Consider the following 12,639-nt stretch of genomic DNA (forward strand, 5'->3'; position numbering starts at 1 on the left):
ATCTGGAGCCAGGGGGCTTGAGAAACAGACCACCAAGTAAATTGCCCCTTTGAAAGTGCCCTTTGCGGCCGCATAGCGGTGCCCCCGCTTTCCCATTTCATCCCCCCGGAATGCTATTTCTACCAAGGGAGAAAAACCCTTTTATTCAAGTAAATTGCTTCATATAAACAGGAATGAAACAGATATATACAGATAATTGCAAAAGGCAGAAAATAAAGAGATATTTTAAAAAGCATTCCAATACCCAGGGTCTATAGTCATGCTTTTGAGTGAACCTGCTTTGCAACTGCTATTGAGATAAATGGGAATGTGAATTGGAATTTGTATATGCCAGAAGAGGGCAGAGTTGATTGTACATTGTATGTTAAATGACTAGGATCACTTCACTTTGTGTTGGGCCCTTCCTGACTGGTAAATTCTTAAGTTATCTTTCAACATTTTTCTAGTTTTGATTTTTAGTAGGTTTTTTTTTTTTTGCTCTGTGCCTGCAGCTGCACAATTCATTTTAATTCTCAAGTAGGCTACTTTGTTTTTGTGCTCTCCACTAGGTCTTTCTACAATAATCCCCTACTCACTTGTTTTCCTGCTGCATGTTCTTTTGCCCTAGGCAAATTAAAGTCTACAAAAGAGGAGTTATCATCTAACCTTCTTTCTTTGCTTGGAAAAGCATGAGCCTGCACTTCTCCACTCAGTCTCTCTCTCTCTCCCCCTATCTCTTTCTCTCTTTCTCTGTGCATGTGTAAAGTGATGGGATTGATTATGTGGTTGTGGCTGGTGGGATTTATTGTTGAGATGGCCAGGGTTTGTGGTGCAGGCCTGTCCTGTGGTCTGCAGGGCAGATATTTTTCAGAGAGCCTGTATAAAGAGGGAGATGTGATAATTGGTGGTCTGTTTCCAGTTCATAATGAAGCACCAGCACCTGATCATGCTTTTACTGAAATACAGCAAGGTGCTCACTGCCAGGGGTGAGGATAATGACAGCATTTAAAATGAACTATAAGGCAATTTGTAGAGCAACTGTATATAAATTCAAAATGGTTTCTCATGGAGGGTTGACGTTTTGTTAACTGTAATTAGCTAACCTGTATACTTTTATTTGATTTTTAATTTAGTAAACTAATTTAGGTTGCCTGAAACAATATTTTTTTATTGGGTATATTATAGCATACTAAGATAATCACATCAAGGTGATGTTTATTTCCCTCCTTTTAGATTATTAATGAATTGACCCAATTCAGTTATTCCTCAATTTACAAAACTTTACATTTTACATTCTCTTTCAGTGTTGACCTTCGTTCATATCGCTGGCTCAAAGCTATGATCTTCACAGTGGAGGAGATTAATCGGGACCCTGTTCTGCTACCAAACGTTACTTTGGGGTACCTGGTAGCCGATACTTGCCTAGCCGAGGGCACAACACTGAGTGCTGCTTTAGCTCTGGTAACAGGGCAGGAGGAGACAGTGTCGGGCTCAGAGTGCAACAGGGCTCCAATGGTGCCTGTCATTGTTGGTGACGCTCGTTCCTCTGCCTCAATAGTGGTGGCTGACACACTGGGAGTTTTTGATGTACCCATGGTATTATGAATTAAGAGACCCAATCATTGATTATTTTTTTGGAAAATTATGTTTATGCATTCTTTATTTGGGGTGAATTTTAGAAAAAAGTGTGTTGCAAAGATTATACGTTCAAGTTACACTGACCTTCATAAAAGCCTTCTCAGTGTACCGTATTTTCTAAAATTTAATGAACTGAATTTTTTTACTTTATATTTAATTTAAAATGCATTTTGAACAGTGGGGCCTTGAGTTAAAAAAAAAAAAAAAAAAAAATCCAGTAAGCTAGAAGGTTTAAAACTATGTTGAAATCAAAGCACTCCTTGTACACTCAAGTTTCAATTGTCTACACTGAAAAACATGAAAAGTATATTATTCTGTGCATAAAAGTAAACATAATGCCATCGTTGGAACATTTAAGACAAATGGTCTCAATTTTTTACTGGTTTATATATAATTTTTGGAATGTTGCCATTTTCTGTCACTAAAAATTGTGATAATAATAATAATAAACAAACAAACAAAGAAACCTTTTGATAAATTTGCTAAATTGGTTTCAAATCTAGTAATGGTGGCAATAGGCAATGCAAACATAGAGTGACTTTGACATGCTAAACTTCTTGTTGCTATAGAACATTTTAGAGTGAAAGCAACTGTTATTTGTAGTTTTAACAGGTTTATTGAAAACTGTGTGAATTATTTAAATATTTTTTAATAATTGTGTGGCAATTTGGTTACAGTGTCTCTAAGCATGCAATTTGCTTTCTTTTTTACACAATTTTTCTTCAGATCTTGTCTCTGTGTTTTGTCTGCCCAGGTGAGTTATTTTGCATCCTGTGCTTGTCTGAGTGACAGTCACAGATTTCACTCTTTTCTGCGTACTGTTCCCAGTGATGCCTTCCAGGCCAAGGCCATAGCCCGTCTGCTGCGCCTGCTGGACTGGACCTGGGTGGGGGTGGTCGCAGGGGATGATGAATATGGTAAAAGTGGCGTGCAGCTGCTCTTGAAAGAACTGGAACATACAGGGATCTGCATAGACTACTTGGAATTAATTCCTAAATCACACTCACAAAGCAGGATCAGGCAAACTGTGGAGAGGATCCAGAGTTCCAAAGCTCGTGTGGTGGTGACATTTGCCATTGCCCCCGACATAGAAGCCCTGTTCAAGGAAGTGGTGGTGCAGAATGTGACCAACAGGCAGTGGATAGCCACAGAGGCCTGGAGCACTTCCATTCAGTTCTTTGACCAAGCAAGCATTCCTTTTTTAGCTGGTACTCTCGGCTTTGCCCTGCGCCGAGCTGATATTCAGGGTCTTGGTGCTTATCTTGCCCAGCTGAGCCCTGTGAAGCAGCCAAATGAACCGTTCGTAAAAGATGTATGGGAAGAAATATTTGGTTGCTCGCTGGCACAGGACTGGCAGCCTTCATTTAAAAGGCCAAAGTGCACAGGCTCAGAGAATGTAGAGAAACATGGCCACATCTACATAGATGTTTCACAGTTGAGAGTCACTTACAATGTGTATAAGGCTGTGTATGCTATTGCCAATGCTATTCACAACATGATGGCCTGTCAGCCTGGTAGAGGGCCATTTGAAGATGGAGAATGTCCTGATGTGACTCAAATAAAGCCCAGAGAGGTAGAGACAGGAGTCTAAAAAATAATTTTAAATTCTTTTCAATCATTCATATATATATATATATATATATATATATATATATATATATATATATATATATATATATATATATATATAATTACTGCATATGATCATCTGTGCTCCTTTTACTTTCACAGCTTCTGTACTACTTACATGCAGTAAACTTCACAACACCAGTAGGTGAGCTGGTTTATTTTGAAGATAACGGTGAGCCATCTGCCTCATATGACATTATGAACTGGCATGTAGATGAAAGCGGAGCAGTGCATTTTATCCAGGTTGGACAGTTTGATGCAGCCAAAGGACCAGGCCAGGAGCTGAACATAAACCTTGAGAAAGTAGTTTGGGGTGGGGGCTGGGCTGACAAAGTAAGAGTCCAGTGACTTTCCTTCATTATATAATTTCAAATATTTTTGGTTTAAATATTTGACTTTAGAGATGCAGATACAAGCAAAAATTAAGCATATTAACAACATATTAACTCGTTGGACCATGACCATATTATTTATATATATATATATATATATATATATATATATATATATATATATATATATATATATATATATATATATATATAATTCCAGGTTGCTATGGTCGTGCTGGTTGTTTACACATTTAACTTGTTGCCATGAGAAATAGATGTTATTCCCGCAGCATAAAGAAGTTGTGGCCCTGAGAAAAATGTTGTTCCTTCAACATATGATCTCAAGGCCATGACTTTACTTCACATGGCCAAGATATATCATATAAATCCTTATATTGTTACCTCGACAAAATTATCTTGTGGCTACGACTTATTACTACGTTCCCACGAGTTAATATGTTGTGGCCATGACAAAACTAAGTGAACCGAACATGTCCCCTCCCAGGGACATGGACTAGCAAGATATGACATGACATGCTCCCACAAGACACATTTATTTAACCCTATGTTAAAACTAATTTCTAACCCTACATACATTTGTAAGAACAGAAATGAAATACATACTGTATATATATATGGATAAATATACAAAGTACTGTATGTTTCAATCAACTATCAAGTGGTATAATTCTTGCTTTTGATGTGAAAGTTCCTGGGTTTACAACCTGGAGGAAAAGAAAAGAAAAAAAAACAAGAAAAAAAAAAACAAGGAAGTGGCATTCTGTGCTTTCACTGATGTCTGCTAAATATACTTAGTCTGCTGCTTATATTCTCTTATTTTCTATGTGGGGTCAGTAGGGCTCCCTTGGCATGTAGAAAAAGAGGGAGAAACAAATCAACAGCAAAATCAGGGGCAAAATCTCTTTCACTAATGAAAACAGTCTAGCATGATGTTACTTGCTTTACGTTTACACTTGTATTCTGTACTGAACATGAAAATGTAAATGCACAAGTTTTTGTGGTAAAGCTTTTCAAGTGCTTTCTGTAAAAATGGTACGAGAAGTGTGCAGGTGAATGAGACCATTATCAAACCTCTCAGTATTGCTGCTGAGTGGGGAAAGACATGTCTTGGTAGTGACTGTATGTTTGTGTGTGTGACAAGTGTACTTGTCTTTTAAAGAAAGAGAGGAATCCATTTGTTTGAGGAATTTTTTATTTCTTTCTGCTCTTCTTTATGTGCTTGTACTGAAAGATATTGTGCTGTTAGAAGGATGATGTGAGTCTAATTGAGTTTCTTCCTGTATCATTAAGGTTCCTGTATCCGTGTGCAGTGCGAGTTGTCTTCCAGGTACCAGAAAGGCTGTACAAAAAGGAAAACCTGTTTGCTGTTTCGACTGTCTTTCCTGTGCAGCAGGAGAATTCAGTAACTTGACAGGTATTACATGTACATATATTTAGTAATTAATAACATTATTAAATGATAATCTTCATTGAATTGAAATAACATTTTAACCTTGAACATTCTGCTAGATATTGCAAAAGCTGTGTAGGTAACATTAAAAAAATATGTGCAATTAGACTCTACAGAGTGTACAAGATGCCCAGAGCGGTTCTGGTCAAACACTGAAAGAACAAGGTGCATCCCAAAGGTTGTAGAGTTTCTGTCCTTGCAAGATACCATGGGAATTGTCTTGACAGTCTTATCTGTCACTGGGGCAACACTGACAACAACTGTTCTGGCTGCTTTTTTCCATTATCGTGACACACCACTTGTGCGGGCTAACAACTCAGAGCTGAGCTTCCTGCTATTGGTGTCGCTCACCCTCTGCTTTCTGTGCGCCCTGGTTTTCATTGGTCGGCCTGTGCCATGGAACTGCATGCTACGTCACACCCTGTTTGGAGTGAGCTTTGTGATCTGCATCGCCTGCGTCCTTAGTAAGACTGTGGTGGTGCTGGTGGCTTTTCGAGCCAATCTGCCTGGTTCTAACCTGATGCAGTACTTTGGGCCCATCCAGCAGAGGGCAGGCATCTTCCTTTGCACGATGGTTCAGATTGTCATATGTTTGCTGTGGCTGCTGATGGCTCCCCCTCTGCCCACAGAGAGTGCGGGTGAGCTTGGCGCTCGAGTGATCCTGCAGTGCACAGTGGGATCTGTAGTGGGGTTTGTACTGGTGCTGGGGTACATCGGTCTGTTAGCAGTGATCTGCTTCCTGCTGGCCTTCTTTGCTCGAAAGCTCCCAGACAATTTCAATGAGGCTAAATTCATTACTTTCAGCATGCTGATCTTCTGTGCTGTGTGGATTGCATTTGTGCCAGCGTACGTCAGCTCACCGGGGAAGTACACAGTGGCTGTGGAGATTTTCGCCATTTTGGCTTCCAGTTACGGCCTGTTGCTGTGTATATTCACCCCAAAATGTTACATCATTCTGCTTAAACCTGAGAAAAATACAAAAAAGAACATGATGTCCAGATAAGATGAATAAATGAAAGACATGTGGCAAGGCTAAAATTTCATAAGGGCAATATAGATATGTAGAAATACTCTTAGTACTGCTGTGTTAATCAGTTTGTGATAAATAAAACTGACTAAAATAAAAGCAGAGGGGATAACATAAACTGTTGGGTACCCTCTAAATGTGTTCTCATTTATTTTTATTTTTTTTTGTCTGTATGATATTTATTCATGTAATGTGTCTCAGTAATCAGCATGAAATACAAAAGTTTTAAAAAATACATTTTACTTTCTAAAATCATGATTTTCTGTTATACCACTGATTCTGCTTAACTTTCACAGTGTGTGCTGAGACCACCATGTCAATCTGAACAAAGCATCCTGTAACCCTGTATTGTCTCATTGTGGCCTGGGTTCCATACCTCTGATAGTAAACAGTGGGAGAGAGACACATTTACCACATCTTCACTGAACCTGTAAAAGTTTGAGATGATAAAAGAAGGGAAGAAAATATATATAAATAAGTAGTTATTAGGAGATCAGCAGGTATGAACCAACCAACCACAATGGTTTTGTATTCTCAAATCATGAGACTGAGATTGCAAAATGGATATCAAATATACATACATACATTTCCCACAAATGAATATTTACAATAATGCAGCTTTGCCCATAGTATATCTACAAAAAGCAAAGAAAACATAGAAAGTTTATGCGCACAGTGTATGTGACATGATTTTCTTCAGCACAGTACACGTGCCGCCCAATTTTTATAACCGTGCATACTCTGTAAGTGCAGCTTGCATATGGAGAGGCTGATCATTGTAGAGACAACTGGTGGAGCTAGACGCTTCCCCTCTCTGAATGTAATGGTTGAAGCTTGAAGGTCCAACCACACCCTGACCATAAATAATTAGGTAAAGCTCCACCCATTAGGTCCACAGTCACTGCCGAGTGGGTCGCTGCTGAGTGATTTGCTCCGTATAGCTTTGTTTTGAATCTCTATTACTATCCTTCCTTCTTGTTTATATTGCTAAATAGTGTAACTTAACCAACAACATATATTTGAAATAATCTAATATTGCCTATCACATTCTGACATCACTAGCTTTTAATTAAAATTGCTATTGCTAGAACAACACATTAGTATTTCGCTAGCCTGATTGACCTGTCATCAGTGCTTACCGTCTCTTTTTCTTTTTCTCTCTTTTTACGAGTCCATCAAATAACTGTGGTAAGTCAGAATCAGTATACAAACATGGTGAGTCATGGCATCTGTAGTGCCTCACTCCCTTAAACTTATGCGGAAGGGGCCCTGGATTCATTTGCTGTTAGATCTCTCTAAATACTCTGAATATTATTAGCTTTGTTTCAGTAAACCTTTTCTCTGCTTTTGGTATGCTTCTTAACTGCCTAAAATAACCACAGTAATAAATAATAAATATAACAGAAAATAAAATTTTTAATTTTCCCCTTTACAGATACACAATAACAGGGTCTGTCCTCAAAATCAACAAATTACATGTACAACACTTTGTAGTTCTTCAATATAATGAATGAAGTTGGACAAAAAAATGCAGAAATGTCTCAAATATCACTCAATGAAATATAAACGTGGTGCTTAAGACTCAAGTCCAACTATTCACACAAATTGGTTAACCCAAATGTCCAAAAGAGTAATCAGACACTAATTTTCAATGTTCATAATAGCCATAAATAAAAGATGTACCCCGTTGCAGGCCTAAAACGTTGTCGGGGTTAGGTGAGGCACAAAACAGCTTGCCCTTTCACTCAATGAACAAATAAAAAAAAACAGCGGTCTTAAAGGGATAGTTCACCCAAAAATCAAAATTTGATGTTTATCTGCCTACCCCCAGGGCATCCAAGATATAGGTGACTTTGTTTCTTCAGTAGAACACAAATTATGATTTTTAACTCCAACCGTTGCGGTCTGTCAGTCGTATAATGTGTGTAAGTGGGAACTTCGTCTATAAGAGTAAAAAAAAAAAAAAACATTCACAGACAAATCCAAATTAAACCCTGCAGCTCGTGACGGCACACTGATGTCCTAAGACACGAAACGATTGGTTTGTGCGAGAAACCAAACAGTATTTATATAATTTTTTTCCACTAAAACACCACTATGTCCAACTGCCTTCAGCATCCGGTGTGTAAAGTCTGAACGTGCTCTGACAACGGAAGTGATGTCTTGCACTTATTGAAGAAAAAAAGCACGAGAGATCACTTCTGTCATCAGAACGCGTTTTTTGACCTCACTAACAGGATGGCAGGGCAGTTGGACACCGGCAGGCATACACTGTGCAATTTTTGTCCGATTTTGAGCCAAATTCTGACTTGTGTGACTCTTTTTTGAGTCTGGGCGATTTTTCATCTTTGTCGTGCATCGTGTTCATGCAGTGTTCGTGCAGTGTACATGGGGAAACAAGAGCCGATAAACCTCTCCTGACTGGAAATCTGATGGTCGGATGAATTTCTGGCATGTCAGAAATTTTGGTCGCCCCTCGTGAGGATATCGCACAGTTGAAGCAGAGTTACGAACCGCTTGCCCATAACTCTGTGTTTTTGCCTCACTGTGCGTGAAAGCAGAAGTTAAACCATTTTATTAATCCAGCAAGAAGAAAAAAAGAAAGAAAAAAAAAAGAGATCTTTAAGTTATGTATATCAAACTAGCTCCAATTTAGCAAATGGTTGCTTACTTCCAGTTCGTGTTGCATTATGAATAAACTATTACATGTCTTCCAAGCCACCTGCATGTATAGCCTAGCCTACTGTAGGCTATACCGGTGCCTCTTGTATTAATTTGATCATTAATGTACTTGTTTCACTTTCACTTTCTATTTAGGCCTACTAATTTAGGCTATTTAATATTTACCTAGGCCTAATTTTATTATCACCGGAAATGTGAAGCATTGTCCGTCATTTGGCAATTAGCGATAAAGAAAAATGTCACATCGCAATATTGGAATATAAATGTAAATCCTACTTCAATATGCTGATAACGGTAGTGTAACGAATGCGGACTCATGGTAAGATCCATTTGCTGACAGGAACAGACAGTGATCATAACAGGTAGGCTATGTCTTAATTTATTTTCTTAATATTTCTCTTGTGGTCCATATACTGTTCGTAGTGGAAAAAAAAAGAAAAAAAAGAGAGAAGTACTTCGTGTTAACCAAGTAGTTTTTGAAATAAAGCTGCTTTTCATTAACTGATTATCAGTGTTTTGACACATTATAGACTGTTAATAATTAATAATGATGCACTTGAAATTAGCTTATTGAATTGTAGGCTAATATCAATTTAATACGATTTGCATGATTCGATTTGATATTGATTATTTTGGATGTAGTATATCAGTTACTGTACATGGCAAATTTTCTAGAGGAAAAAAAAATCTCAACTAATGCTGTAAACTACACATGGGAGTCAGTTGGCACTACTATAATAATATTGTAACACTGTCACATAAAATACATGTTTTACCACTCTATTTATTACAATGATTTTATGTTTAATAGAGTTTTAATTGGTTTACATGTTTTTATAGTCCATTTTATTCCTCTTAATTATTTAATGTGTGTATGTCTTTAAATGAGTCTGGGTCTGCCTGTCATGTGACTGATCACATGATAGGAACAAGGAAGTAAGCCAGCATAAAGGAGGCAGCATGGCAAACAATCACCCCGCCCATTATAAACGTGATCACAAATCAGCTGGACTGTGGAGTTGCATTTTATGGACTTGCCTTTCCAGCAAATCACATCACCTTCACTTGGATTAACACTTCCGTGGACTTTGTATATACACCGGTGGACACTTTCACATTGGGACTTTCAGCATGTTACTAGGACTCTTAAGGACTGTTTTAGGGTATGGTGCAAATGGACTCCCTGCTTTTAAACGGCCTAAGTTTTTCTAGTTTTATTGTGTTGTTTTAAGTTCCTTGTGATTATTGTAAATACACCTTATTTATTCATTTCTGTTGTCTGTATCATCTTTTTAAACACTCCATAACACAGTATAATCTGACCCCAATTTCAATCAATCGTAAAATCGACCGATAGGGCCGATCGTTACAATATTGAAGTTTAAATTAACGTATTTATATACAAACACTAAAATTACACTCAGTTATGTTTCTTTTTATAATAAATAAAGTTTAGAATTTCATAATCATATGAGTTAAGCAGGATCACAAAAGTAACAGAGTGCAATACATGAGTGCTGTTTTTGTCTCAAATATAAAGAGTGCAAAGTGCAAAATGCAAATGCAATACTGATTTTATACAAGTTCAGTAAGTTTATATTGTGTTATTTAGACAAAATCTTTTCTATTTTGTTCAATTTTGCCAATGAGAATATAAAGACAAAGCAGAACTGTTCATCTCCAAGCAATTCACAGCAGTGTTTCATTTCTGAATCTGCGTTTTTTTTGAACGAACCAAGTAAAATCAATGATTCAGCGGACCATTCATCAAAGAAAATGATAGATACGCTTACCAATTGCTTGTTATCCACTTGGACATTGATGTCATTTTAAGACACTGTTTTTCATTTTCTTTTTTACCTTTTCTGTTCTGCGGCCCAGAACACTTCCATCCTCTTTCCATTTTGGACATGTGACTGTCCATAACAGAGCAATGGCTCTTGTAGGGTAGACCAGTTACAGTTGGTACACTTTTTTACTTTCACTGTTACCACACCAGAACTAGGGACTGAAAAGAAGTGATTTTTCATATGACTTTTCCTTTACTTGTCTCCTAAAATATTATTTTATTAACATCCATAAGTAGGTCATATTTTCCACAATTAGCTCATAAACACAAGAAGCGCTTTTTGTTCCAACTGTACCCATGTTGGGTACAGTCGGGTACAGCTGGAACCGTACCCTAGTACAGTTGAGACACCCATCCGGAATGCTGTAAAACCTTCCTGACCAATTTATTTCAAATGTAAAATACCTTTAAAAATGGGAATTCAACAGTTTTTGTTTCCATTCAGTATTTATTTGATTATTTGTTTAGTTAAAAGTAGTTCATTTGTAAAACATTGTACAGTAATGGCAAACAGCTATACAATATTTAATTTCAGTTCATAATTTTAATATTAACAGTTGAAAAGTTGAGTAACAGTAAAAAATATTGCACAATTGCAAACAGCAATAATAAAACAGATGAAATCTATTAATTTGTGATCTTACATCATGCAGTTTAGTTGTAATCGAGCGCTGCGTTAGTTCAGTCAGCTCACGTAGGCATAGTGCCGCGACCAGCTGACGCGGTCAGCTGTCAAATCGCTCCAATCATTACTATTCTCCTATTAGACACGGGACATATATACGTGGCAACGCTGCTCGGTAAGTATGCTCAAACTGCTCGCAACCCTCCCTCCCTCCCCATTATAAGCATGAGCATATTACAGTGGACCTTCTGGTTGTCGTCTTCTTTTGTTCCAGATCACTACCTTTAAGTCAATAAGGCTTCAAGTCCCGGCCGGCATGGACCTCACTGCTGAGAGACACTCATCCTCATAACCAAGCTACAGTATAGACGTCCTACTGCCATATCTACATGATACCACGTTCGCTCTTAAAGACATTACTAGTGTCTTAATTGTCTGTGTATTTCCAAGCTGATGGTTCTGGGGGGTTAATGTTAAAGCTCTTGTCCAGTTAATTTTGGAGCAAGAACCCCCGTAAGGAACCATACCGCCAAAGATAATTGTGTTCAATAAACTCAGTACTTGCCAAAGTGGTCCTGTCTGAACTGTACCTCGCTGACTACCTCCAACATTTCTCTAGATTTTACGATGACCTTGCATGACACAAAGTCATGCAATATGTGAAAAAATTAGAAAAAAAACTTTTGCCGATACCTTCGGACTGGAGAAGCCCATGTACTTCAAATTTCCCACGATCGAAGAGGGTGTTAACACACGTGCAAAGCAAATTTCACAGATCAGACTTATTGCGTACGCAAGTTATTTAAGGTGTTTCAACTGTACCCCTGTACCAACTGTACCTGGTCTACCTATCTAAGCACTCAGTGAAGAACGTCAAAGATGTCTACGTTTGTCACATAAATGGTATAAAAGTGCATCAAGACTTTGAACTTAAACGTGGGTGGAGCATCTATTTTACTCACACTGCTGTATTCCATCCTTTTAAAAACCTCTTTTTCTAAGGCTGCTTAACTTCTATTAAGGCTGCTTAACGTCTTCTTTTCCCTCATTCCCTCATGTTGAGTGCTGCCTTGAAGTAACAACGCTTTGAGCAGATAAATCTATGTATAACTCTTTGTCCCCGCCCACTAGTGCGTTCAAACAATCCCGTCAAATAACAACCGCTAACTACTTATAACAAATGTACAAACATTTTTTCTTTTCAATCAAAATTAACTTATACATACATTTAGGGGAAAACATTCTACATGAAATAAAATGATAAAATATTGTAATATGATGGTGCTTTATGTAACTAAAGGGATAAATCCCATTTGAAATTTGTACTGGCTACTGTATACAGGCCACCAGGGCACCATACAGACTTTATCAAATAATTTGCTGATTTTCTATCAGAATTAGTACTGG

The 12,639-nt window shown here is 37.7% G+C and overlaps 1 protein-coding gene across 1 annotated transcript; it reads left to right on the top strand.

Moving 5' to 3' along the window:
- Positions 1 to 747: 747 nt before the first annotated feature.
- olfcs2 (olfactory receptor C family, s2) lies at positions 748 to 6,110 on the top strand. The gene is made up of 6 exons (XM_067389078.1): positions 748 to 965; positions 1,284 to 1,575; positions 2,372 to 3,190; positions 3,349 to 3,579; positions 4,890 to 5,013; positions 5,157 to 6,110. The coding sequence occupies exons 1-6, from the start codon at positions 748 to 750 to the stop codon at positions 6,050 to 6,052; spliced, it is 2,580 nt and encodes an 859-aa protein (XP_067245179.1). The 3' UTR covers positions 6,053 to 6,110.
- The last annotated feature ends 6,529 nt before the right edge of the window (positions 6,111 to 12,639 follow it).

Source organism: Chanodichthys erythropterus, chromosome 7 (genome assembly GCF_024489055.1).
Source record: "Chanodichthys erythropterus isolate Z2021 chromosome 7, ASM2448905v1, whole genome shotgun sequence".
Lineage (NCBI taxonomy): Eukaryota > Metazoa > Chordata > Actinopteri > Cypriniformes > Xenocyprididae > Chanodichthys > Chanodichthys erythropterus.

What these genes read in the sequence shown, in the direction of transcription:
- olfcs2 (XM_067389078.1), top strand. Translation starts at nt 748, where the DNA reads ATGGGATTGATTATGTGGTTGTGGCTGGTGGGATTTATTGTTGAGATG. An exon ending in GAGTTTTTGATGTACCCATG is followed by an intron (nt 1,576 to 2,371) that starts GTATTATGAATT and finishes TTGTCTGCCCAG; the next exon opens with GTGAGTTATTTTGCATCCTG. An exon ending in GTGGGGGCTGGGCTGACAAA is followed by an intron (nt 3,580 to 4,889) that starts GTAAGAGTCCAG and finishes TGTATCATTAAG; the next exon opens with GTTCCTGTATCCGTGTGCAG.